At 55.9% G+C, this 27,588-nt stretch overlaps 1 protein-coding gene across 9 annotated transcripts; it reads left to right on the top strand.

Annotated features, from left to right (window-relative positions):
- Positions 1-27,363, top strand: INCENP (inner centromere protein). 9 transcript variants are annotated; one of them, XM_033860820.2, is made up of 21 exons: positions 36-150; positions 1,338-1,545; positions 3,269-3,419; positions 3,827-3,940; positions 4,754-5,180; positions 5,433-5,550; positions 9,725-9,776; positions 10,613-10,670; positions 10,746-10,863; positions 11,934-11,985; positions 12,432-12,549; positions 12,619-12,750; positions 13,257-13,268; positions 19,604-19,815; positions 19,886-20,006; positions 20,381-20,503; positions 21,802-21,932; positions 23,557-23,635; positions 23,815-23,922; positions 25,193-25,343; positions 26,834-27,363. In XM_033860820.2, exons 2-21 carry the CDS (start codon positions 1,542-1,544, stop codon positions 27,046-27,048), a joined length of 2,496 nt encoding a protein of 831 aa, XP_033716711.1. In that variant the 5' UTR covers positions 36-150; positions 1,338-1,541; the 3' UTR covers positions 27,049-27,363. The 9 variants fall into 9 exon arrangements, with proteins under 9 accessions (XP_033716705.1, XP_033716710.1, XP_033716703.1 ...); XM_033860812.2 differs by having other exon boundaries at positions 35-150; positions 4,754-5,550; XM_033860815.2 differs by having other exon boundaries at positions 4,754-5,550; positions 19,706-19,815.
- The last annotated feature ends 225 nt before the right edge of the window (positions 27,364-27,588 follow it).

The raw sequence follows: 27,588 nt of genomic DNA on the forward strand, positions 1-27,588 counted from the left end.
GGTTTGGCCCGCGCTGCACCGCCCCGTTGCTTCCTTGCAGCCGCGAGCTTTGGAGGCCGGGAGCGGTGGGACTTGGGCGGGCTGAGATTTGTGCTGGGAAGGTCGTCGGACTTGGATCGGAGCAGCACTTAGGAGACGCGGTGCAGTCGAGTGAGTGCGCGCGGGCGACCGGCGGGGGTGGGGGGGTAGTTAGCGATTTGTTACCCCTTCCTCCAGCCCCGGACCGGGGGCGTGACGTGACCCTCTACCCCCCGTTGCGGCCTGGCAGTGGATGGATCACCTCTTCCAAGTGACGAGGTGACCTGCCTTGGTCCTGGGGCCAGAGATGACCCCCACCCTCCATCCTAGAGAATAACCCCGTCCCTTCCCCCTCCCGGTGCCTAGCACCTTCTTTTGTGCCCAGGAGGCCCTTTGTTGATTTGGACGCGCAGGAAGCGCACACCGACCGGCTTGTGTGACGGAATTATGCCAGATGGCATTTCTGTACAGTTAACTCTCGCTCAACACCTCCCCCATCGGCTGAGCAACATTTTAAAGTGACCATTTCTGGAGTCCACTGCTACCCCTGATCTTGTCATTTCCCAAGCACGTTCACTGACAGTGGCCTTCTCTGGGGCGCCCAGAGCCAGAACTTGGCCCCTGCCTTCCCGAGGTTGAAATGGAGTAGGCGGCAAAGCTTGTGGTTAAGAGCACAATTTACATCCAGGCCTTGCCCTTGACTTAACTTCTCTTTGCCTCGATTTGCTCATCTGCACGAGGGTCTCCTTGAGGTTGTGGTGAGAATTAAATGAGATGATGCTCCGTCCAAGCACGGAGTAGGACTCTTTAAAGAAAGCAACTGTTGTGACCCTTCTTTGCTGAGGCGAGGTCACAGTTAGGTGCCCGACTTCCTGCACCCTCAAAAGAACAGGTATTGTGAAGGAGGACCGTGGGGCCCTCGTCTGGTGTATGATGTGAGAGAAGTATTGGGAGACGAAAATGAACAAGCACCCTTCGCCCTTGCTGGGATGTAGGGTGCTCTGGGTTTGTGCCCAGGTTCTTGCAGGGGCTGAAGAGATTTTTGCTGCTTTTCCCAGGACCCTCATTCTTACACTGATCCCTCCTTTCACAGGGTCACCTCTGATCTAATGACAATGACCCTTTTTAAATACCCAGGCTGAGGCTGCTGAAAACAAACTTCCTCGTGGAAGAAGCCCAAACACCTTTTTGCACTTTGTGAAAGAAGCTTTCGCCCACTTTGCCATTTTGAACAAATACTTTTAAAAAAAAAGAGCAAGTTGTTGATTTCCATAGCAACAAAGTGTTTTGTCTTCCTTTAACATTTTTCTCTTTCCTAGCCTCAAACTGTGTTCCTGCCCTTAGCCAGGGCTGACTGAGCTCTGGGACAGAGGGACTGGGGGGATCCAGAAGGATGGCAGCCGAGAGGCTGTGTCGCTGACTGGCTGGCTGCAGAGCTGTCTCTACCCAAAGCCTCTGCAGTCCTGCCCGATTGGCCCTGCCCTGATGAGTTCTGCCTTTGGCATCTAGGAGTAGGCCTTTGGATGAGTAAGGCATGCCCTAACCTGTGTAGAATGAGTTCATTTGGTGTCCCTGTACGTGTGTATGTGTTGGGGTGGGAGTACCTGTAGAATGTTTATTTCTAGGTATAGAGTTGATAGATGAATGAATTCATTTAACAAGTATCCCTTTTGTGCCAGGCACTGTGCCATACTCTGGGCTTTCAAAGCTGCGAGCAAGACAGACAAACGCTTGTCCTCAGGGAACAAACGCTTAGTGGTCAGAGACAGGCAGCAAGCAAACAGATACAGTCACCCAAGTGCCATGCGGAGAATTGAAATTGATGGATAGGATGGTAGCTGGTGGTCAGGTCCTCCCTGAGTTGCTGAGAGCCAAGTGCTGAGGAATGAGCTGCACAAAATAGGAGACAGAAGGTTCCAGACAGAGGGCAGAGCTTGCTCAAGGAACAAAGGCTCGTGTGCCCTGGCAATCAGGCCCCAGGAAGTCCTATGAGGCTGCAACAGGACCTGGCATTAAGCTCTGTAAGGGGTGACTGAGCCCCTCCTTCCAGGAGTTCCCATCTCAGGTGGGAGGCTGAGCTATGCGTGGTTCTGGGTTTTGAAGTTGTAGACCAGGGTGGTGGGTTACTGCCATGGCATGAGACATGCAGTCTGTTATTGTGGCTAACGACTGTCACCCAGTCATTTGTTCTTTCATTCACTCTACCAGTCGGGATATTTATTGAGCCCCTGCTATGACCAGAATAGAACACTTCTTCCTTGCCTGGGGCTTTGGTGATGATTTTATAACTGAGCTTTGAGGAGAATATCTGAGTTGCCGGTTGTTTTTTTGTTTTTGTTTGTTTATTTGTTTGCTTTTTTGAGTTCCTAGTTTTTTAAGAAATTAAGTGAAGACATAGAACAAATATAGTTACCAAGGGGGAAGAGGGGGAAGGGATAAATTAGGAGTTTGGGATTAAGATATACACACTGCTATATATAAAATAGATAACCTACTGTATAGCACAGGGAACTGTGCTCAGTATCTTGTAATAACCTGTAATAAAAAGGAATCTTAAAAACAATAAATATATATGTATAACTGAATCACTTTGCCATACACCTGAAACTGACACAGCATGGTAAATCAACTATACTTCAATAAAAAATTTTTTTAAAGGAAATTAAGAGAAAACTAATTTTGTATTTTCCACTGCCTGATATTTCTAGACAAGTTTTCCTAAAAACAAGACATTGCTTATCCGCTCCCCTCGTGCTCCCTCATGCGTCTCAAGGACATTTCAGCTCAAGGGAGAGGGTTGTAGGGGCCCCTTAGAGAAGAGCCTGTCTGTAGACCCTGCTTTCTTACCCACTACTTTGGGACGCAGAACCCCTTCCAGCCACTGGCCTCCCAAAGAGGCAGTTGGATTTGATGTTCTCTGGCCTGATGCCTGGGGTCAGCTCGTGGGTAACTCACCCTCCGACAGTAGGAGAGGAGCCCTTAGGAGGGTAAGAGCAGGCCTTTGGGCAGGTCAAGGGGTCCTACCTGGTGGGACCACAGTTTCTCCTGATCCAGGAAGGCAGTTGGCCGTGCCCTGTCCTTTTAAGCCCCAGAGACGGCCATTTGTAAGGAGGTCCATTGACACCACAATTGGCTGGTCATTGTGGGCTTCTGGGGACAACGTGCTGTGTGGGGTGGGGATGGGGCGGCATTGAAGAGTGTGAAGATTCCAGCCCTGAACCCTCATGCCTCTTATCTCTGCTTTCTCCAGACAGAGCCATCATGGGGACGACAGCCCCAGGGCCCATTCACCTGCTGGAGCTCTGTGACCAGAAGCTCTTGGAGTTTGTCTGCAACGTGGACAATAAGGACATGGTGTGGCTGGAGGAGATCGAGGAGGAGGCCGAGCGCATGTTCACCAGGTGCGGGAGGGACGGACCCGGGGCTGCCTGAGTCCCCAGCGGGGGCCGCTTCCCCACCTGACAGGCAGAACAGACAGGCTGCCAGCGGTCCCTGCTGAGTGCGCGGGATGCTCAGGGCTAGGGTGATGGGAAGCAGGGGGAGAAGTGCTGGGCTGCACCTCAGAGGGTGGGGCTGCCTGGCAACCTTGCTCCCTGCCATGTCGCCGGGGGGGGGGGGGGGGGGGGGGGGGGGGGCGGAGCCCTGAGTGCCTGCGGTGACTCACGTGCAGCCTTGGAGAGCTCGCTTGGTGCTGGTCACCCCAGCTTGACCAGGCACTGCCAGGAAGGGGGCAAGGGTCGGGCTGGGTGGGGAAGGGGGACCCATGGTTTCCAGGCAGCCTCGAACATCACCCTCTTTTACCAAACAGAGAATTCAGCAAGGAGCCCGAGCTGATGCCCAAAACACCTTCTCAGAAGAACCGACGGAAAAAGAGACGGATTTCTTATGTTCAGGATGAAAACAGAGACCCCGTCCGGAGAAGGTAGGAGGGGCCGGAGGCTTGGGGCCCACGTGGAGAGCTTGATTCGCAGGTATTAACTGACATGAGGAGCCGCCCAGGGGAAATGAAGCGTGACCCGAGGCCGTGGAGTCCAGAGCTTGTGTGTGTTGGAGGTGGGGATGGTGTTTGATCTGGGCCTCTCCTTCCAGAGGTAGGAGAAGCAAGAGAACCTGACCTTCTGCTTGGGGGAGAGTGACCAGAGGTGTAGACCGGGCACTGTTCCCTAACCCCCTGTTGCTGTGCTGGTTATAACTACCCTGGTAACGACCATGGGCTGCAAAGTACCAGGGGAAAGAGGCTGGGTCTTGGGGGTCAGGTGGTCTTGGGTGCACACCCCAGCTCTGCCCCTTAGCAACTGTATGTCCTTGGGTTAATTTTCCACGTCTCTAAGCCTCAAGTTTCTGGAGTCTAAAGTGAGGATAATGGTCCCTGCCTCTCAGGGCTGTCTGGTGGTTTAGGCGAAAGCATGAGCAATGCCTCCAGCAAGGTGCTTGGCCCAGTGTGACCCCGGTCAGTGGGAGGTTTAGGGGAGTTTAATCTTCCCAGTGGTTCTGAGAGGACAGGCATCATCCCAATTTACAGATAGGGAGACTGAGGCCCAGAGAGGGGCAGCCGGGGTGTCACGGCTAGAGGCAGCAGAGCCTGGACCAGAACCCCGGTCTTCTGCCTCCTAGCCCTCCGCTTCAGACTCCACTTGAGCTGGCGGCTCCTGGGGAGGCCGGTGCCTGCAGCTGGAATTTTGGGGAGCCTCCCCGCCCTGCTGGGTCATCTCAGCTTCTGCTCCACCTCCTCCAGCAGGTTGTCCCGCAGAAAGACGCGGAGCAGCCATCGGAGCTCCCGGCACCTCCGCAGCAAGGACAAGGTGGAGAAGCTGGCCACAGTGGTGGGGGAGAACGGCTCCGTCCTGCGGCGGGTGACCCGTGCTGCGGCCGCAGCTGCAGCAACCTCCACGGCAGCCACGCCTTCGCCCACCCCTGAGTCTCCCCCGGTGCTGACCGAGAAGCCCAAGGAGAGCCCGGCCCAGTGCCAGCTGGTACCCATGGTGGAGATTGGCATCAGCGAGCGCCGGAGCGCTGAGCAGCACCTCAGCCAGCTCCAGTCTGCCCAGGCTCCACCCCCCACCCCGGCTCCGGCCGCTGCTCTGGCCTCCCAGATCACCTTGACCTCGGAGGAGGACTCTACACCCCAGAAGCCAGAGACCGGGAGACTGGAGTCTGTCACCGTGAGCTCCCTGATAACTACACCCCAGGACCCCAAGGGCCGAGGGGTTGGAGCAGGAAGGTCCGCCTCCAAGCTCAGGATTGCCGCGACCTCCCCAGGCCCGCAGGACTCGCCCAGCTCTCCGGCCTCCCCGTGGCGGGAGCGGGTGCTGGCTCCCATCCTGCCGGATAACTTCTCCACACCCACGGGCTCCCGTGTGGACCGCAGGTCAGTGCGGCGCAGCCTGATCGCCCCGTCCTCCCCGGGTCCCCAGGTCTCGCTGGCCCAGAATTACTCCCTGGTTTCCAAAGAGGAGAGCACCGTCCGAAGATCAAGCAGAAGGATTGCCAGGAAGGCCACCAAAGAGCCGGCCGCCTCCGCCCGCATCATCTGTGAGTCTGGGGCTCAGCTCTGGGCAAGGCTGCGGAGGGTGGTCCTTCATGCCTGGCTCAGCCAGAGGGGCTCTGGGGACCGTTTAGCAAGGAGCTGTCCACAGAACTTTCTGCGGTGGCGTAAGTGTTCCGGATCTGTGCCGTCCTATACTGTAGCCACTAGCTAGCCACGAATGGCTGTTGAGCCCTCAGAATGTGGCTCGTTTGATCGAGGAACTGAATTTTTAGTTTTATTACATTTTACATAGTTCAGATTTAAGTTGCCGCACGTACCTAGTGGCTACCACGTTGGACAGGGCAGATCTGGTCCCACGCTCTTGTTTTACAAATGAGGAAACTGAGGTCCGGGGCCGTTGGCCGCAGTGTCCCCGTGGTTAATGCCATGCTGAGCTTGAACCCGGGCCTCTTCCCCAGGGCCCGCGTGTTCCCCTTCCTTCCTGTGGAGGCTCGCTTAGATTCACCATGTTTGTGGGCCGCCTCCTGTTAACGTAACTGTTTGGTCTGGCCCCAGCTGTACATTTAAACTGAGGCTTAAGGAGGCTACCAAGTCTGTAAATTGGGAAGAGCCCCACATGTTTCGTCCCTTCTGGGATGGTGGCTGCTTGCTGAGGAGGCCAGGTGGAAAGCCACAGGGCGGGCTTGTCAGGCAGGTGAGGGCACCTCCCTGGGCCCGGTTTCTTCCCCGCCTGGGGAAGGGTTTGCTCCAGGGCCTGGGGCTCAAGGACACACAGTCGGGGGCCTGTGCAGACATGCGGTCTGGCACACTGTTCATTTTTGGATTCTCAGAAGGGCCCCAGTGATTCTGCCCTGCCTTCGAGATTTCCTCAGGTGTGAATCTGATCCTGGGCAGGGGCCCAAGGGGGCGGGCAAGCCTGGAACTCTAGAGGGAGGTTTGGGGAGAGACCCTAGAGGCCCTCCCCATGCTTCTGGTCAGACATCCAGAAGCTCTTCTTAAGCCAGTCCGTTTGCTCGGCCCCCTGCCCTGCACACGGGTGGGCTTCTGATTTGATTCGCCTTTGACCCAGTCCTGTGGAAGGAAGCCAGTCAAACACAGTGGTTAAGCCTTGGAGTCACACAGAGCCTGGGGGGCCTGGGGCACACCCTTCTCCGAACCTCAGTTTCCCCATGTGTTAAATGGTAAGAACACCTGCCTTGAATGTGGGTAGAGGACCCATCTTAGTGCTTGGCTATGGTACAGCTCAGTCCATCTAAATCAAAACAAAACTGGATGATAAAACTGCAGATGGCCTGGGTCCCTGAAGCTCAGTGGAGGTGTGGCCTGGGTGACCCTCCGGGCGCTCAAGGGTGTGGAGCAGGGAGGGGAGAGGGGGCTTCCTGGAGGCCTTCCTGACACCCAGGCCCTGGGGCTTGGCTGGGTGGGCAACTCAGAGGTTGGATTTTAGTTTGGGTTACCCCAGAAGCAGCCCTTGATATCAGGATTTGAGTGTAACTTGTTACTGTGGGAGGGGAAGGAAGCACCTGCAGCAGGGGAGCGGGGAGGTGAGCCGGGGAGAGAGGACCTCCAGTGACGCCCATAACAGGTCTGGGGCCTCGGGGGAGCCTCTGGAGCCAGTGTGGTGCCCCTCGACCCCCTTCCAGGCCTCCTCCCTGCCCCTAGACCTGTTCTGAAGCCTGAATGGCATGCAGGTGGTACTTAACATTCCAGAGCAGTCTTTGCGCTGGTGGAATAGTTGTGCGGTCACATGGGCATCTTCTCACCCTTCTGCCCCCTCATCAGCGAGCCCTGAGCTGGGATGGGGGGCAGGGGATGTGAGCTGTCTCTTGGATACAGACCCCTCAGGTGGGAGCTGGCCCTCCCACACCTCCAGGCCTGCCTGCCTCACCCCAGGAAAGTCCCTGCTTCCGGCCTCGGCTCCCTCAGCCTTAAACCTCTGGCCACGCACCTGTGGCCCAGATGCTCCAGCCGAGCCAGGCTTCTTCTGTGCCCAGCAAAGCCTGCTCTTTCCTGCCTCATGGCCTTTGCAGATGCTGTTCCTTCTGCCGAGACTGGCACCTCTCAACTTTTGGCCTCAGCCCCTGCTTCCAGATTTCAAAATTATTGAGGACCCCAAAGAACTTTTGATTATGAGGACGCTATCTATTGACAGTTACTGTATTAGAAATTAACTTGAAGGATTAAAAAATTCTTAATATTCATTAATATTTTATTTTTTATATTAATACTACTTACTGTTTTGATATTAAAAGTATTATTTAATACTTTAATGTAAAAGTAACAAGCCAATTACCTGTTAAGGTTAGTTGTGTTTATTTTTGTTGGTTTTTTTTTTTTTTAAGAAAAAATAACTGTTTTCCAAACAAAAATGTGATGAGGAGACTGGCGTTATTCTGCGGTTTGCAGATCCCATTCGTGTGTGGCTTAAAAGAAGACAGCTGGGTTCTGCATTCACTCTGTTGCATTGTGTTGCTTGGGTTCAAGTATATGAAGAAAATCTGGCCTTACACAGATACGCAGTTGGAAAAGGGCAGAGTGCTTTAAAAGCCTTTTCAGATAATGGTGCATATTCTTTTTTTTTTTTCCAGATAATGTGTGCGAACTCACAAATATGTGGCGTTACGCACATCTTCCAGATGTCGACACACTTCATTATGTATTTTTTTAAAGGAGCACATTTGCTTTCTGGTCTCATCAGAAACATCTTTAGGTACTGGGAAGCTATGAAGTTCATGGTGGTGGATACAAGGTCCAAAATTCTATTTTTGGCTTTTCTGTGGGCTCAGTTTTTTATTCTTGGCAACAAATACTGTTCGTTTTATTTGAAGGGACAGACTCCCTTTGTTCTTTTTTTTTTTTTTTGCGGTAAGCGGGCCTCTCACTGTTGTGGCCTCTCCCGTTGCGGAGCACAGGCTCCGGACGCGCAGGCCCAGCGGCCATGGCTCACGGGCCCAGCCGCTCCGCAGCATGTGGGATCTTCCCGGACCGGGGCACGAACCCGCGTCCCCTGCATCGGCAGGCGGACTCTCAACCACTGCGCCACCAGGGAAGCCCCCTTTGTTCATTTTTAAGAAAATGTCTGCCAAATACCCAAGCTTGATTAGCCATAGTTTGTCAGTTCTTTGACTTAAAAACAGCATTCCGTTAAAAAAGGGGCCAGTTCAGCTGAGACCTCAGACCCCCGTGCTTTTCAGAGACTTGGCTATGCAGGCCAAGGGCATTTTTGCATACTTCCTGCTTTATCACGTAGTGTGTTAGAAAGACATGTACTTAAGTTTAGATTTAATAAAATTAACAGTTTTCATTCCTTCACCAAGGACATTCTTAAGTGAAACCAGACGTTTCCGTCCCGAGTGTAGGGTGCAGTTTGGTACCCAGGCTTCGTACTTTACCTCCATTGCTTTCACTCTCTCAGGGCAAATCTCAACACCATGAAAAGGGAAGATAACATTTTGGTGTTATGGTGGCAATAGTTAGGACCTCATGGGTCCCCCAAAAGGGTCCTCTTGGGCAGTCTACTTCAAGAACCCCAGAGTACACTTTGAGAACCACTGTCCAGGACATCCTCCTCCCTCCCCTTCCTCCTTTGCGACCTTCTTACCTTCTTATCCTTTACGTCCCAGCCTCCAGACCAGCTCGGCTTCCCATTATAGGCTTTTCAAGTCCTCTGCTTGTTTCTGTCGTGGCACATGTCACATGTCGGTTACAGGATTATCTGATGATTATCTAGACCAGGTCGTGGCCCAGTCTGGTTTGCTCCATTGGGTCCCCAGGGCCTGTGCATGGTATAGACCCTCGACGTATGTTTGTTGAATGAATAAGCTGCTTTGTGTTGGCCTGGGCTGGGAGTTGGAGGCTTGGAGCTGGCCATTGTCCCTCTTCCCAGGATACTCCCAGCCCAGTGAAGGAGCCAAGACGCGCCCTCAGGTGGGCATGTTACCCTCTAGGGGGTAGCAGGAGACATCAAGCCAGCAGCTCTGTTGAGGGTGGTAGGAGTCGAGGGAGTGCTGACGGCAAGGATCTGCACCCAGGGAAGGGGGAGAGGTCTACGGGGTCGAGAGGGTCTATGTCTAGTGAAAGGAGGGGTCTGCAGGTGGAGAGGGTCTGGCTGCAGATGAGAAGTGGTGGAGCCCCCGTCAGAGCCTGGTTCCCTGGACCTCTTGGAGGGGCACCTGGCTGATTCTGAGGGCATCTCTTGTTCCTTTGTTTTCCTGTCAGGCCACAGTTACCTGGAGAGGCTCCTGAATGTCGAGGTGCCTCAGAAAGTGAGGTGAGTTCAGTTCCAGGGCTTGGGGACCTTCCCAGGGCTGGGCAGGGCACACGGGGGGCCCTTTCTAGGTGAGCCCCACAGGTGGAGGCGTTTCCTATGCTCGAGCCTTCCCTCATCACAGGGACTGCCCCTGGGCTGCCCCCCGCTGCCCCCTGCCCCTGCCCCAGTCTTCCCAGGCAGTGCCACCCGGGTGTCAGGTCTTCCCGAATTGCTTGTCAACATCGCTTGTCAGTCCTGGCCTCGCCTTGACCCCTCCAAGCTTTACCCTGGGGCCTGGGCTTCATTGCTTTGTCAAATCCAGAGGCCTGTGGATGAGCCAGTGCAGCCGTGAGGAGCCAGTTCAGACTGGGGTGGGTGGCATGGGGGTTGGTGGGGTGCTTCCTGCTCCAGGCTTACACCCCAGCACTGCTTTGAGCCAGTGCTCCTTTTCCTGGAGGCCACATCCTGCCGTCACTAAAACTATTCCACCACCACCACGACTCCCTGCTCTGGAGCAGAGGGGCAGTGCTTGGGACGGGGAGACCGGTGACTTTGCCGGCGGTGAATGGAGAACGGGCCTCAAAAGAGACGTGGCTCATTCAGGCCCAAAGGGTCGAGATGGAGCTGGGAAAGGGCCGACCTCCCGAATCAAGGCCCTGGTGGAATACAAGCGAAGCCAAATTCAGAAGCCGGCACTGCTCGTCTGCCCAGGCCGCAGACTTAAACCACGGGGCCACTGGCTCCGGCTGCCCATCCTCCCGTCCCTCCTAGGTCGCTACCCCAGGGCGTAGGGGAGGGGCTTCTGCGGGGAGGCTTGGGCTGGGCGGCTCCCTCAGTGCCCCCTGCTCTGCTTCCAGCCCCACGGCGGAGGAGCCCAGCAAGGAAGCTGAGCCAGAGGAGGCAGCTGAGCCGGAGGTGAGATGGGCAGGCCAGGGAGGGGGGGCCTGCGAGTCCCATGTGCAGACCCCAAAGCCATGGCTCTTCCCTTAGGTCCCCAAGAACAGTGGCAGCGCCTTGCAGCTCCGCAGTACCACCAAGATCGCCCTTAGCACGCCCAGCTCGCAGCCTGCAGCCGGCGGCCAGGGAACGCCCTCTGAAGGGCGGCCGGGTGAGTCTCCCGACCTACAGACCGTCAGGGCCACGCAGGCCGTGGTAGCCTCGGCCTGACTTTCTCTTGGAGGAGAGGCAAGCCCGGTTTTCTGGGCTGATAGGCCGAGGGAAAGTGAGACCCAGGGTGCAGCGATCTCCTTCGAGTCTGCACGTTTCATCTCCCACCTTTTGGCTGGAGCCACTGCTGAGTGCCACTGGGTGGCCATGGCTGGTTGGTGCAGGAAGCTGGGGGTGGGACCTGAATGGGGGCGTTAACTGTGAACGTGCCAGGTCAAGGCCTGGAGCCTCACTCCAGGGGGGACAGGAGGAACTGTGTCCTGGGGTGTGAACACCTGGCCTCGTGTTCTGTCTCTGTCGCTGGCGCACTTCTCTCCTCTGTGGGTCTCCTGGCTAAAGGGCGTGAGAGCTGTGGGCTCTGGGGCCTGGCCTGCATCTCCCTGGTGGGAGGAGCACCGTAGCCATGAGAGCTTGCACACGGCTCCCCCAGCTGCTGGACGGGGTTAGCACAATGGCCATGCCAGCCCCATAGGCCCCAGGGGCTGCCGGGACCCTTTGGAGTAAAGAGTGTTGGAGAGCCGGGGGAGAGATCGGCGTTTCCTCCTGGCGGCGAATTGAAACGTACAGACCCGCACCCCACATGTTGACCCTGCTCAGGAGGCCCCGCCCCCGTGCCAGCCCCAGCTGCAAGGGCCGGGAGGAGTGGGATTTCGAAGCCGCTCAAGGGGCCCGTTAGAGCTTGCAGCTTGTGTAGGTTTCTGCCCCCGCCTCTCAGTGTTAGAGGTGGGTGAGATGTGGTTAGGGCCACCTCGATGGGACTGTCCTGCTGTTCTCGCCCCAGAGGCCAGGCCTGGGGGCGAGGGATCTGCGGGCTGCGGGCAGCGTGCCAGCTCTGCGCGTCCACAGAGGGGTCACGGCCGGGCAGTGCTAAGCCTGATGCTTCTGCTCCTGGCTACCCTGGGGTCTGCCGGGAAGAGAGCCTCGCCCCTGCCACGGCCACTGCCGGTGGGCGTGTTCCCCTGACCCCTCCGTGCTCTCCCGATCGCCCCCCTGAAACCGCTTTCTCCACAGAGGCCAAGACTGACCAAGCAGATGGCCCCAAGGAGCCGCCTCAGAGTGTCAGGTTCGCATGCGGGAAGGCGTGTGCAGGCGACCATTTTGAGGGGCCCAGAGGGGCACGAACCTTGAGTCCTCCCTCGGGAAGGGTGGGCGTGTGGTCAGGGACCTCCGTGTCCTCTCAGCAGGGGTGGGGACTGGCGCTCTCACTTAATAACAGTGGTGGCTTCAGGCTGTGGGAGGAGCCTGACCTGGGGGTGGGCCACGGGATCCCAGACCCCCATCCTCCTGTGTCCTGGCCGTGTGACCTTGGACTGGTCACTCCCCTTCCTCTGACTGGGCGGCAGAGGGTTGGTCAGGGAGACCCCACCTCTGCAGTGCCTTTCAATCTGGAGTCCCGGGGGCTGGGCCCAGTTCCATTCGCAAGGGGGACCTTTTCTGGGGCGTGACAGGGGGCGCTGGGGGGGACGCGAGGGCGGGCCCTGTGACACTGCTGCTCCCGCACGCTGGCAGGAGGAAGCGCAGCTACAAGCAGGCCGTGAGTGAGCTGGATGAAGAACAGCAGCTGGAGGATGAAGAGCTGCAGCCCCCCAGGAGCAAGACCCCTTCCCCGCCCTGTCCCGCCAGCAAGGTGAGTGTGAGTCTGCCCTCCCTCCGCCCCCTGCCCCGCCCACGGGCTCTGACCCTGGTCCCTCTGCAGGTGGTGCGGCCCCTCCGGACCTTCCTGCACACCGTGCAGAGGAACCAGACGCTCATGACCCCGACCTCGACCCCTCACAGCAGCGTGAAATCCTTCATGAAGCGCAACACTCCCCTGCGCGTGGACCCCAAGGTGAGGGCGGCCTGGCTGAAGGCTGCAGCATGTCCCCAGGCTGCTGGGAGCAGCGGGGGCCTGGGCCAAGGCGGGTGTGACCTGGCACTGGTCAAGAACCAGCTTGAGCCTCTGCGACCCTGGGCTACCTTGACATCTGGGGACTGTCCTGACTCCTTGGGCTCTGCACTGCAGCCTAGAGGCTCGGCCGGCTCAGGGTGACCTCCCGGGTCTGGGATCCGGGGCTGGGAAGTGGCAGAATTGGCCTGGCTGGCCACCGCCGTGGCCATCCATCCCCAGGCACCGCCCCTGTTCCCTCCCGGCGGCCTGAGTAGTTAAGGTGAGGGACTCACGTGGACGCTGACTTGGGGATGAGGCCTGGGTGACGTGAGAGGAGTGGTGGCGCTGGGAGAGGGCGCAGGCCCCAAGCAGACTCACTGGCGTCTTCAGGAGGGCGGCCTGCTTTCCGGGATGCCCTCCACCTGGCATTAACTCTTGGCTTTTTCCTTGTCTCCTCTTCTCCACAGTGCAGCTTTGTCGTAAGTAAAGCCTTTCCCTGTCCTGTAACCTAGCTCCACCCAGCACTTACCCGCCGTAGCCCTGTCCCTGCAAAACTGACAGCACTTGTAGAGGCACTAACATCATCAGTGGGAGCATTAAGGGGGCCAGGAGGTGGGAGGTGAGCTAGAGTTGCTGGCTGGCTGGCCCGCCGGCCCTGCAGTTCTGGAGCCGATGTCCTCCCTCTGCAGAGCCTGCCCAGGAGGATGAGAGGGGGTGTGGTCCCCAGGCAGGAGGAAGCAGAGGGGGTGTGACCTGCGATGGGTCACCAGGGCCACATCTTGCAGTGTTCCCCCCCAGCCACGTCCCTCCCACCTCGCCGGTGCCGGGCTTGCCCTCAGGGTCTGGGGCTGCAAAGAGAATAGACAAGGCATCTCTGACCCCAGGCCACCGAGATTTACAGGATCGCAGACCTAAGCTGCTGCCTTGAGGGGTAGGGCAGTGGGGAAAGGAGATCTGGGTCTGCTGGGTAACGGTGGAACTGTCAGTGCCATCCTCCAGAAAGAAGGCCACAGAAGCTGTTCTCTTCTCAGATGCCCCAGAGCTGAGCTGGACCACCGGCTGCGTGCAAGGAGCCATGGGGGCCTGGGACCTGCTCGGCCCACAGTCCCAGCTCCCAGGGTCTCCCGAGCAGCTGCAAGGTTGCATCCCCCGAGTCCTTTAGTGTCCGCTGGCACTTTGAAGGCCACCTACCTGGAGGGCTTCTGCCTCCAGCCAGGGGTCTTAGGGCCCCAGGAGCACTGCCGTGGAGCTTGACAGATCAAGAGGCTGCCCAGCAGCTGGACAGGCAGGTCCTGAACTGGCCTCTCCTGCAAGAAGGCTGGTCCCATCTGGGTGGACAGGGCCATGGCGTGTCATCCAACATGCCAGCAAGCAGGCTGTGTGGTTCTTATGTACCTGTCTTTGTGCCAGGGCCCTACTAGGCACCTGGGCCCACAGCCGTGAACCAGCCTTGGACTTTTTCCTCCTACAAGGAGCTACCTGTGCCCCACCCAGACTGATCGGGGCCTTGCAGGAATGACCAAGAGGTTCAGGAAGCTGCCCTTTCCTGCTTTGGGGAGCCCAGGTCCCTGCATGTGACATCTGCGCGGGTGGGACAGTCCTCAGGAGGCCAGGGGACCTACCTAGGTAGGTCGCTGTGGCATCGGACTGGTTTCCTAACCTTTGGGCCTAAATTTCCTTGGCTACAAAGTGTGGAGACAGAGGTTCATTCAGGGAGATTGGATGAAGCAGGGAGCAGTAGCGAGTGTCAAGCACCCAGCACGGGGATCGGCATGAAGTGGTTGTTTGATGGGTGGCAGAGAGGCTGCTCATTGGAGACCCCTGGAGGCAGAAGGGGCTGCACAAGCTTTTGGATCCCTCCCACCCTCTGCTTTGGGCTTGATGGTGGCCCCTGGGGAGCAGCCCACCTTCCAAGGTTGGGGCAGAGGAAGCACGGATTCTACGACCGAAGAAACTCTTGTTTTCTTCTATAAAATTCACAGTGCAACAGGATAAATGCTCTGACCTGGGCTGGGCAATCCTAATAGTCAAGCTTCAGGACAAAAGCCTGTTTTGCTGAGCCCTGCTGAGAGTAGGAATCTGGGGGCAGGACGAGAGGGTGGCGAGCGCTCAGGGTGCCACGTGGCCTTTGTTTCCCAGGTGCTTTCCTCATAGGCCAGCGGGCGGTGTGGCCTCTTGCTGGGTTTCCCTGGGTCCGTGTGGTTGGAGAGCACAAGGCCACCTGCTCCCTCCCTGAGGGGTCCTCCCAAAGGCCAGCATCCTCCTCCAGCCTGGCTTCCTACCCCAGCTTGGCTTCTATGACTCATGATCATCTCTCTCCATTTCTCTTTCCATCTTTAAAAAAAAAAATTTTATATTAAAAAACATTTTACAGTAAAATTTATGTTAAAAATTATCATACAGTGAAATCTATCCTTTGTGAAAGCATAGGTTTATGTAACCACTACAGCAGTTGGGATGCAGAGCGGTTCCATCACCCCACAAGACTCCCTCCCCCACCCCTACCGCGTGCTCTTCATCACTATAGTTTTGTCTTTTTGAGAATGTCACGTGAGTGTAATCATACGACAGGTGACCTCTTGAGATTGGCTTACTCAGCATAACGCTTCTGAACTCAGTCATTACATTTGAATTCAGTTTCTTGTAGACAGCATACAGTTGAGTCAGGGTGGTGGTTTTGTTTCTTTTTAAAATCTAACAGTGTCTTATTTGATATATTTAGTGGTATGTTTCAATTTACATCTACTGTTTTATTATTATTGGCTGTTACCTTTGTTTTTTTCTTCTGTCTCCCCTTTCTTGCCTTTTTTGGGGTCCCTTGATGTTTTTTAGTATTCCATTTTAATTTGTCTCTTGCGATTCGGACTATATCATTTTTAGGGTTTTTAATGGTTGTTTTGAGGCATTACATACTTAACTTTCACAATTACTTTAGCATCAGTATCTTTTCTTTTTTTTTTTTTGCATTATGCGGGCCTCTCACTGTTGTGGCCTCTCCCACTGCGGAGCACAGGCTCCAGACGCGCAGGTTCAGCGGCCATGGCTCACGGGCCTAGCCGCTCCGCGGCATGTGGGATCTTCCTGGACCGGGGCACGAACCCTTGTCCCCTGCATCGGCAGGCGGACTCTCAACCACTGCGCCACCAGGGAAGCCCAAGCATCAGGATCTTATCAGTTGAATTGGAATGTAGAAACCTTACCACCTATAGATGCCTTGACTTCCCACTGTGTGTGATCCTTGTCTTACATATTCCATCTCCATACATCGATGACTCCAGCAGAATAATTTCTGCTTTCAACTGTCAAACATTTTAAAGAAACTCAAGAGGAAAAGAAGTCTTGATATTTACCCAGATATTTGTCATTTCTGTTCTTCATTCTTGAAGCTTCACCTTTCCTTCTGGTATTATTTCTCTTCTGTCTGAAAAACTTCCTTTAGCAATTCTTTGAGAAGTCTGCTGGCAACAAATTCTTTAGTTTTCCTTTATTTGAGAAAGTTTATTTCCCTTCATTTCTGAAGGATATTTTCACTGAATATAGGTAGAGTTCCGGATTAACAGTTCTTTCCTTTTAGCAATCTTAAAATGTGCTCCTTCCGTCTGGCCTCCAAACTTTCTGATGAGAAATCCCCAGTCATTCAAATCATTGCTCCCTGATAGATAATGTGTCTTTTTTCTTCTGGTGCCTACTTTTTAGATTTTTTTTTCCTTTGTTTTAATATTAAGTTTTTAGCAGTTTGATTCTTTTGTGGCTGGACATGGGTTTCCTTGGGTATATCCTGTTTGGGTTTTGATGACCTTCTTGAATCCGTAGATTTATATCTTTCAGCAAAGCTGGACATCTTCAGCCATTATTTCTTCAAGGTTTTGGGTTTTTTTTCAGTATTTCATAGACTTTTTTTTTTTTTCCCCACACCACACGGCTTGCAGGATCTTCCCCAACCAGGGATTAAACCCAGGCCACCGCAGTGAAAGCCCAGAATCCTAACCACTAGGCCACCAGGGAAGTCCTCATAGAACTTTTGTTGTCATCTCACAGTTCCCTCAGGCTCTGTTAATTTTTCTTCCGTATATTTTCTCTCTGTGTTTAGATTGGCTAAATTTTGATTTATCTTCATGTTTTCTCCATTCTGCTCTTGGATCTGTCCACTGAATTTTTTTTTTTCAGTTATTGTATTTTTAGTTCCAAATCGCCATTTGCTTCTTCTTTAGATCTTCTAGTTGCTGAGATTTTCTGTTTTTCCAGTTGTCTTAAGAGTGCTGTGATTATTTGTTGGGGCATTTTTGTCAGAGAATTCCAACCGGACCTCTTGGCATTGGTGTCTGTTGATTGCCTTTTCCCGTGGGAGTTGAGATTTTCCTGGTCCTCGTATGCTTAGTAACTCTGGATTGCAACCTGCACATTTTGAATATGATGTTAGGAGACTCTGGGTCTTGTTTAAATCTTATGGAGACTGTTGATCGTTTGCTTTGGCAGTAACCCACTGGTTCTGGCTGTGGTTCCAACCTGCTTTCTGTGGCCTGTGGTTCCAATGTCCATTCAGATTTCAAAGCCTTTACCGTGCTCTTTGGATCTGTCGTGGGTGTGCCAGTCAGCGGTCCGTCTGGGATCTGGCAGGTGACCTGTGAGTTTAGTTCTCAAAGTTTCAGGTGTGATAGTTCGGGTCAAATCCAAACATCTCCAGTTTGGTGCTGCGCCCGGGAGTTCATAAACACCTTATGGTATTACTTTCTCAATCTATCCAGTACTTTCCTCTTCTCTGGGGCTCCCCCTTTCTGCCCCCCAGCCAGGAAGCTGGGGCCTTAGTTCTTCTGCTCTGCTGTGTGCTCCCCTAACCACGTGGAGGGCCTCCAGCTGGGAGACAGAAAGAAAGGCAACAGTGTTTCCCAGCATTTTGGGATCACAGCTCCATAGTGTGGCATGGAAGGTTCTCCTCCTTGAGTTTTGACTCTGCAGGTTCCAGTAACTGCTGCTGTCCCCGTTGCCACAGGATTGCTTGTGGGCCAGAGCATGAGAGAAGGGAGAAAAGAGGGAAAAAACCATAGCGTTTTGAGTCAGAACCAGAGGGCTCTTCCCGGAGTTCTGTCAGCACCTTGGTGATCTCTTTGGGGTCTCAGGCTTCACTGAGTTAGTGCTGGAGGGAAAAAAAAGCATTCAGCTCATTGCTGGTTTGGTGACGCTTCAAAGCTTGGTCTCCTTCCCCAGTCTGCCTGCGGCTGTTTACCTTGCAGAGGCCTCAAATAACTGCTCCGTGCATTCTGTTAGGTTATACACCACATGTAGTGGGAGAGACAGATGGGAGTGTCTACTCCATCTCACCCAGAACCGGAGCCCTTCTCTCCGTCTTTAGGATGGTATTACCTCGGGGCCAGATTTCTAGGTGGGAAATCTGTAGTCAAGGTCAGTGGCCAAGGAGAAATGGCCAGTAAGGCCGATGGGTGGCTTAGCCCAGAGGTGCTGTCTACTGGGAGCCAGGCTGGGGTGAGGGGTGGGCCTCTAGTCCAGGTCCCAGCCTCTACCCTTATCCCCTGACCGTTACTGGTAAAGCACCAGTCTCGTCCTTGGCCAGGGAGGGCTTGGAGGCCCCACCTGTCCTGCTGGTTGCCTACTGCTATGGCCATGCCCCTGGGGCTTTCTGGGCCTGTGGAGGAGGAGGGTACCAGCATCGATCTGCTGAAGCAACTAGGACTTTTAAAAAGTTGTTTTTGAAATTTGTATGTAGCCGTATCACAAGAAGTTTGGAAAATGAAGGGGAAAAAATGCCATCCCTAATCAGTGTCACCAGCCTATATAGTAACCTCTGTTAGCATTTGACAGTATTTTCTTTTTTTTTCAGCTGTTAGGAAAGAGTCGATACACTGTGTGTGTGTGTGTGTGTGTGTGTGTGTGTGTATACACTCGTAAAAGTTATAAAGCATAATAATAAAAAATTAACACATGTGTACCCATCCATCCCCTTAAATAGAACATTAACCATAACTTTCAAAGCTGCCTTTCTGTCCCTTCCCAATCTGGTTCTTTTTTTCTTCTTATTATTACTTTTGGCTGCGTTGGATCTTTGTTGTTGCATGCGGGCATTTTCTACTTGTGGCGAGCAGGGGCTGCTCTTCCTTGCGGTGCGCGGGCTTCTCATTGCGATGGCTCCTCTTGTTGCAGAGCACAGGCTTTAGGCACGCGGGCTCAGTAGTTGTGGCTCGCGGGCTCTAGAGGGCAGGCTCGGTAGTTGTGGCGAATGGGCCCAGCCGCTCTGCGGCGTGTGGGATCTTCCCGGACCAGGGCTTGAACCCGTGTCCCCTGCATTGGCAGGCAGATTCTCAGCCACTGCACCACGAGGGAAGTCCCTCATTCTTAACTCTTTTATCAAATATAACTTTTTATATAGTTATAACCTCCGCTAACAGAGGTTACTATAGGCTGGTGAAGTAGATTAGGGATGGCATTTTTTTCCTTTATTTTCCAAACTTCTTGTGATGTGGCTATATAATAATTTCAAAAACAACTTTTTAAAAGTACTAGTTGGGGGCTTCCCTGGTGGCGCAGTGGTTGAGAGTCCGCCTGCCGATGCAGGGAACGCGGGTTTGTGCCCTGGTCCGGGAAGATCCCACATGCCGCGGAGCGGCTGGGCCCGTGAGCCATGGCCGCTGAGGCTGCGCGTCCGGAGCCTGTGCTCCGCAACGGGAGAGGCCACAACAGTGAGAGGCCCGCGTACTGCAAAAAAAAAAAAAAAAAACGAGAAAAGTACTAGTTGGTTCAGCAGATCAATCTGAATCATCCAGTCTTGAGCCTTACTTTTGTGTTGCCCACACCTTGGCAGGGCTCAGGTGAGGGCACTCGTGACTCAGGCCCTTGGGAGGCCTTTGGGGTCGTCCTGGCCCAGCGCGGGGCTGCCCTCACTCCCCCACCGCCACCCCCCCAGGCGAAGGAGCGGCAGCGCCTGGAGAACCTGCGGCGGAAGGAGGAGGCCGAGCAGCTCCGCAGGCAGAAGGTGGAGGAGGACAAGCGGCGCCGGCTGGAGGAGGTGAAGCTGTAAGTGCCCGCCCCCCCCATCCGGCTCCCCCGGCCTTGCTGGGCCCCCGTGACCACCCTGTGCCCGCAGGAAGCGTGAGGAGCGCCTCCGTAAGGTGCTGCAGGCCCGGGAACGGGTGGAGCAGATGAAGGAGGAGAAGAAGAAGCAGATCGAGCAGAAGTTTGCTCAGATCGACGAGAAGACGGAGAAGGTGCAGGCCTCGGGCTGTGGGTAGCAGCTTCCGCGGGCTGGGCCCTGGCGGGACCCAGGCCCGTCACACTGGGTGGCCCGAGGGTTAGGACTGGACCCGTCGGGAAGTTACGGGTTTGATGCCCTATATCCCTCTCGTGGCCGTCCGTGGGGTCTGTTCTGAGCCACGTGGAGGGTGGAAGGTCTGCCCGGGACCGAGCACAGCCCTGCGCTCCTGGCAGGTCTGGCTCCCGGGTGCCCCCTTCCCCGGGCTGTGGGGAGCTAGCCGGGGCCCCAGGGACATGGAGTATCTGCCCTGCTGCGTACTGGGCCCCACCCTGTACGGCTGAGTGGCGGGGGGCTGCTCCAATGGGCGTCTGTGGGTGGGCTCCGCAGGCCAAGGAGGAGCGGCTGGCCGAGGAGAAGGCCAAGAAGAAGGCGGCGGCCAAGAAGATGGGGGAGGTGGAGGCGCGCAGGAGGCAGGAGGACGAGGCGCGGAGGCTCAGGTGGCTACAGCAGGTACGCACGCCGGGCTCACGCAGCAGGAGGCCGGCACTGCCTCCGCGCCCCTGGGCCGCTGGGCTCACCCCCTGCGTCGGGTTGATCTTGGTGGGTCTTGCTGCCTTGAGCTCACAAGGAGGTTTCACGAAGGCCATGGAGGTGGGGACGGGGACGGGGACCCGCCCTGTGTTTTCTGTAGAGGCAGCAGTTTGAGGGTTAAGTGCGCGGACTCTGGAGCCAGACTTCCAATCTCAGTTCTGCCATCTATTAGCTGTGTGACCCTGGGTGGGTTATTTGACCTCTCTGTGCTTTGGTTCCTTCAGGTAGCAGTGGTATCTACTCGATAGGGTTGTTGCGAGGATTAAACGTTCTGCCTCTAAGATGACGGGCCCACCTCTTCCTGGGAACTGTCGGTCTTACGACTCTAGGGAACACAGATCTGGCATTAGGGGGTCATAAGACTAATGGCTAAGATTTATGGAGTATTTACATTGTGCCAGGCACTGTTCTAAGTGCGTCATGTGTATAAACTCAGCAGTCTTAGGAGGCGTGGGCGTGACTGTTGTCCCCATTTTATCAATGAGGGTAAAACCGAGGCCAGAAGGCTTCTGTGACTCGCCTCGTGTCACCCAGCTCACGAGTTTGGCTTCGTCCAGTCTGTACCCTTAACTACTAAATCTGCCGCTGCAGCAAAAGAAGTTGTCGCAAGACGCGCCTCAGGCCGGTTGCCGTGGTCCTTGTGGGTGGAGCCTCGTATGGGGTGTCCCTGGGCTCAGCCCCTGCTGTTATTTTTTTAAATTTATTTATTTATATTTATTTCTCTAAATTTTTGGCTGCGTTGGGTCTTCGTTGCTGCACGCGGGCTTTCTCTAGTTGCGGCGAGCGGGGGCTACTCTTCATTGCAGTGCACGGGCTTCTCATTGCGGTGGCTTCTCTTGTTGCGGAGCACGGGGTCTAGGTGCATGGGCTTCAGCAGTTGTGGCACACAGCCTCAGTAGTTGTGGCGTGTGGGCTCAGTAGTTGTGGCTCGCAGGCTCAGTAGTTGTGCTGCACAGGCTTTAGTTGCTCCGCGCATGTGGGATCTTCCCGGACCAGGGCTCGAACCCGTGTCCCCTGCATTGGCAGATGGATTCTCAACCACTGCGCCACCAGGGAAGTCGGCCCGTGCTGTTCTTGACGCGAGAGGAGCTTCTGGGAAGGACAGGCCCTCCGGCCAGCTGCTCCTCCCCCCACCCCCCCTTCCTCCCTCCCAGACCCGCTCTTGCCTCTCCAGCCCGGGCTGGCCTGCGAACCCTGACCTTGCTCTCTGGTCACAGGAGGAGGAGGAGAGGCGCCACCAGGAGCTGCTGCAGAGGAGGAGGGAGGAAGAGCAGGAGCGGCTGCGGAAGGCGGCCGAGGCCAAGAGGCTGGCGGAGCAGCGCGAGCTGGAGCGGCTGCAGGCCGAGAGGTGAGGCGTCGCGGAGGCCCGGTGCCCAGGTGACTCTGTGGCGCCTCGCTGTCACATCAGCCGTCCTCCTGTGCGTGTGTGGCTGACACACAGATGTAGCCGTCACCCAGAGGCAGCTCCCGCCTTCACTCGGGAGTTTGGAAAAGAAGGACAGGCTTTCTTCCTGGCTCCAGACGTGGTGTGTTGGCTGCTGGAGATTCAAGGAGTAACGGGCAGGGTCGCTCGGGATTGTGTCTCTGTTCTGCTTCCAGCCGGATGAGCTGAGCCCTTTGGTTCATTCTTTTCTCAGCTGACATAAGGGGGCGGTGGGGCCGCAGGACGAGCCAGCATTTCTCAGCAGCCACTGAGGGCCTTTGGGTGGCAGAGTCAGGCCACAACGTGCTGTGATTCATTGCAGGGCCTTCGGCACCCCTGGCTCGTGCCCACCGCGCGTGCTCCTCAGGGCTGGTGATGACTCGGGCTGACCCCCCACCAACATTTCCAGACTGTCCCGCCTCCCCGCAACTGGGGACCGTGGCAGATGAGCCCTCGCAGAGGCAGTGGTCTCTGCGATAGGCGAGAATTCCACGTTTAGTTCCACAGGCGTTTATCCAAGGCCAGTCCCTGTGCCGGGTTGTGCTGGGTCCTGGGGATGCCGAGGAGGGTAAGCCTCCGTCACCACTGGCCAGGAGACATGTGGGATCCTACGCCTGTGTGCAGATGCGGACTCCCCCGTGTGCGTGTAGACTCGGGCGGGCCCAGGCCCAGGCCTGGCCTCTCTCCTGCTTCCACACACTGGGAAACACCAGGCAGCACTTTTTTCCGTGTCCGTCTTTGTGGGTGGCTACAGGCCCAGTGGAGAAGGAGGTGGGTCACAACCAGAGGGCTGACTGCGTCAGGGCCATCGTGTTTTTTGGCACAAAGGGGTCCCTGGTCCTGTGGGCAGAATCAGAGACAGGAGTCTGGGAGGGGGACAGAGGGCGGCAGCTGATGTGACTTTAGAATTGGATGTGTGTCGGGCAGCGCCAGGGGCTTCAGGGGGTGGCGACGGTCATAACGTTTGGCAGCTTGGGCGGGTACCGAGCCACACGCTTTCCACACCTTTCCTTGTTTAATCCTCACCTGAAGACACCTGCAACATGGGTACCAGCTGCTCCACTTCCCGGAGGGGGACACAGGTCCAGAGAGGTTCCGTGACTTGTTCAGGGTCATGAGCGAGTAAGTGCAGGTGGCTCTGAGCCGTGAACGGCTCCTCCCTGCTTCGTGTCAGGCTTGGGGCCGGGTGTTGGCCTGTGGGTCAGGACGAGTGGCGGTAGCTCAGATGACCTCATTTTGTTCTCGTGGCAGCTCTGGAGGAAAGGTGTTCTGTTCCCCATTGCACAGCAGGCAAGACTGAGGCACGGAGGTCTGAGTGGTGTGGAGGCGCGGGGCCCAGCTGGCGGGCCTCGGGGCTGAGTGCTCCTGGACCCTCAGCTGAGCGCTCCTAGCCCCTTGGGCGCCAGCACAGCTGCTGGCTCTTCGCTGGCATGCCCGTCCTGCCATTCCCTCCTCTGCGGCGTGTGCCAGGGCCCTGGCTTCCCTGGCAAGGGTGGAACGGGGCCGGGCCTCAGCTTCCCGCCCTGACATGCTCTTGCTCGGCCCTCAGGGAGCTGCAGGAGAGGGAGAAGGCCCTGCGGCTACAGAAGGAGCGGCTGCAGAGGGAGCTGGAGGAGAAGAAGAAAAAGGTAAAGGGGAGCCGGGCCTGTGGCTCCCACGGGGTCTGCCCTGAGCTTTGGGCTGGGAGGCCTGGTCCAGGGGCCCTGGTGCAGGAGCTGCCCTGCCTGCCTCGCTGCGCGGCGTTGGTGGGGGGGAGGGGAGAATGCACAGGTGGTCTGTGACATCCCGCCCTCCGCCGGGGTCCCAGGAAGAACAGCAGCGCCTGGCTGAGCAGCGGCTGCAGGAGGAGCAGGAGAAGAAAGCCAGGGAGGCCGCGGCGGCCAGCAAAAGCCTGAACGTGACCGTGGACGTGCAGGTGAGGCCCGGGCATCAGGGTGGAGAGGGCCCCCTGGCTCTCATTATTCTCTTCCCGGTAGCCGGAGGCACAGGCTGTATGTATTAGGACCATAAGAAAGTGGAAGCATACAGTTGGCCCAGTTATTTTTTTACTATATTTGAAATATATCTTCTTCCTTATTCTGAAAGTAGAATTTGTTGTAAAAAAAAAAAAAAAAAAAAAAAAAAAAAGAAGGAAAGAAAAGAAACTAAACTTTATAAAAGAATATAAAGCAAAAGAAAGGTACCCCCAGAGGGAAAGTCTAAGTCTGGCGTCTATCTTTCTATACGTTACGTGTAAATACGTTTTATACACACACTTTCTCTCACACACACATATGCATAGTTGTAAATGGGCACAGACTACCCACACTGTCGTAGTCTGTTCGTGCTGCTGCAACAAATTACCCTAGACTGGGTGGCTCAAACGACAGACACGCTGGGAAGTCCAGGGTCAAGGCGCTGGCAGATCCAGTGTCTGATGAGAGCCCTCCTCTGGTTCACAGACGGCCGTCTTCTCGCTGTGTCCTCACATGGCCAAAGGGGAGAGGGAGCTCTCTTTTCTAAGGGAACTAATCCCGTTCATGAGGGCTCTGCCCTCATGACCTGAGTACCTCCCGAAGGCCCCACCTCCAAATACCATCACATCGTGGGTTAGGATTTAACATGGGAATTGGGGGGGAATACATTTAGTCCACAACACATACCATTTGGCAGCTTGATTTTTTCTCATTTTTTTCCTTTCATTTAATGTATCCTAGACGTCTGTCTGTTTCACCGCTTGTAAATCTCTTACTTTTGACCGCTGTGTTCCAGTTAGTGGTACCAGAAGGTCTCTAACCAGTCCCTAATGACAAGCATTTAGGCTGTTAATGCTGTTACAAACAAAATGTAATATAAGGTTTTCATTGCAACACCGTTTAAGATGTTGAAAACTTGGAAGTTAGCTGAACCACATGGTTAAATTACAAATCCTGGGGTTCCCAGTGAACTGCCCTGCTGCGGGTCACAGGACACACACTGACACACTAACCTAGAAGGATGTTTGCAACATACTTTCACATGAAAAAGGAAGACATGGAGTCATGTATATGGTGTGATTTTTTTTTTTTTAAATTAAAAAGCGAGCCCTGAACCTTTTTCTTTTTTCCCGTGAAATGAGGGGAGGTGGCCAGAGCCCCATGCTCCTCAGTGGCGGGAGGCACCAGCCTGCAGGGCAGGCAGCTGAAGGCCTTGTTCATCTTTTCCAGTCTCCAGCTTGTACCTCGTATCAGATGACCCCACAGGGACACAGGGCGCCCCCCAAGATCAACCCGGATAACTACGGGATGGATCTGAACAGCGACGACTCCACCGATGACGAGGCCCATCCCCGGAAGCCCATCCCCAACTGGGCCAGAGGTGTGCAGGGCCCGGATCTCCCCAGGAGAGCCGGGTCCCCACTTGTGACTTTGAGCCCTGGAGGGGGTGGCTCAGCGGCTGCGGGGGTCAGGAGCCCGTTGCACCCATGGGCTGGCAGCTCGAGTCGTTGGCCGACAAGTCTGCATCGGGCCTCGGGACGCGCCTGGGGAAGGGTAGGCGCCCTGTGGCCAGCGGGCTCACCTGAGGACCAGACCTGGACGTTGGGCGCTTGCATTCTCAACAGATACATTAGATTTCAGTGGCTGCTGGCAGGCGTGGTGCTGGGTGTTCCACCTCAGACTCTATCTGGCTGCCCCTTTGGAGTCCCACCCAGCAGGCCACAGGGACCCAAATATGCTGCCTGGGGGTGGGAATAGAGCTAAGAGTAGTGGGGTTTCAGCAGCGCACAGAGCTGGAGCAAGGGGTTCCAGCCAGCTGGGGGAGGAGTTGGAGATGGGGATGGGGGTACTTGAGGCCCAGCAGGATGGGACGCTGAGTTTACAGGCTCTAAACAGGAGTGTGGGTAAGTGTGAAGGTGCCACCTCAGGCCTGGGTGCAAGGCCTCGGGGAGTGAGCAGGGCCAGTGCATGCAGCGGCTGCCTTACGGAGTTGGCCGAGCTGGGGGCGGGGCGGGCTGCAGTCTCGCTCCCCGGAGGAAGGGCCAGAACCCTGGAGGGGATCGGTGCTGTACAGAAGAGAGCTTGCTTTGTGAGTTTCACCTCATCTGAACCCCACAGTGACTGGAATCCGACTTCATCTCCTTAACGTCCAGTCATTCCGGAGTTGGCAGCGGGCAGGGGTCAGCGTGGCCGGGGAGCCCTTGACCTTTATCAACCTACTTAAACTCTCACTCCGTTTTCCCATCTGTGGAATGGGGGTGCTTAGAGCACCCAGCTGAGAAGGGCTATCGAGGATGAAGTGAGTTAGCGTAGGAAGGCCTGGTGCAGGGCAAGTGCCGGGCACACATTCTGCTTCCCGACCCCCCCGGCGTCCTCCTCAGCCTCGCTGGCCGGGCTCTGAGCCACCGGCAGTGTCAGCCTGCACCAGGCATCGTGGGGCTGTGGTGCTGATGAGATGAGTAGCCAACCAAGGCAGTCGAGGATGGCATCAGATGCTTTGGTTCTGGAGCTGGACTTGTCTTCAAATCCCGGCTCTGCCAGTCTCTAGCTGTGTGCCTCTGGGCAGATCTCACCCTTGTAAACCGGGGCGGGTAGAGGGCCTGCCTCCGAGGTGGCTGTGGGGATGAGGGGGTCATGCAGTGACCTCAGCCGAGCGCCTGGCTCACGTGAGTCGCTGGAGAGCAGCTGTAGGAGTGCGCAGTGAGAGGTTATCCGTGTTTGGTTGGGGGGGCGCGGCTGGAGGAGGGCCCTGAGAGGAGCTGATTTGACAGGAGGTGAAGGAATGCTGAGGTGGAGAGGGCGCCGAGGGCTCTTTGTGGGGGGCAGGGGGAGCCCCAGGGTAGTGACCCAGCCCTTGGTGTCCTCCTGCAGGCACCCAGCTTAGCCAGGCCATCATCCACCAGTACTACCACCCCCCGAACCTTCTGGAACTCTTCGGAACCATTCTGCCACTGGACTTGGAGGACATCTTCAAGAAGAGCAAGCCCCGCTACCATAAGCGCACCAGCTCCGCCGTGTGGAACTCGCCGCCCCTGCAGGGCACCAGGGTCCCTGGCAGCCTGGCCTACAGCCTGAAGAAGCACTGAGCCAGGCCCTCGGGCCTGCTGGGCAGCCTCAGCCTTCATCTGTGTCTGTATGTCTGTGTCTCTGTTGGTCTGGTGCCGTCCTGCCTCGTATCCTGTCGCTGAGGGTTCGGTCAAGTGTATATAGACGTCCTCTGTGGGCTACAGGGGGAAGGCGGCTCGGGCCTGTTGGGAGGCCAAGCTTGTTGGGTGTTTGGGGAAGACCCAGGGCCAGCCTTGCCTGGTCTGCTGACAGCACTCTGTAAATAGATTGTTAGAGTTCAACTGAATTTTAGCCTCTAGTGTTTGAGAGCTAGATTAATAAAGTCTGTTCCTTCATGCCTGCTGTGAGTATCATGAAGACTGCGCTCCTCTGCAGAAAGCCCCGGACCCTGGCCCCGTCTCGGGCCGCTGGATGGGCTGGAGGAATAGGACCTGCTTTTTCTCCTGGGATGTGCGTCAAGGCCACCTGGGTCCCACCCCCAGAGATGCCGACGGAGTGGGTGATTCTGATGCCACCCTGGACCACCCTGAGAAACACTTCAGTTACTTTCATGTTGGGGC

This window comes from Tursiops truncatus, chromosome 8 (assembly GCF_011762595.2).
Source record: "Tursiops truncatus isolate mTurTru1 chromosome 8, mTurTru1.mat.Y, whole genome shotgun sequence".
NCBI lineage: Eukaryota > Metazoa > Chordata > Mammalia > Artiodactyla > Delphinidae > Tursiops > Tursiops truncatus.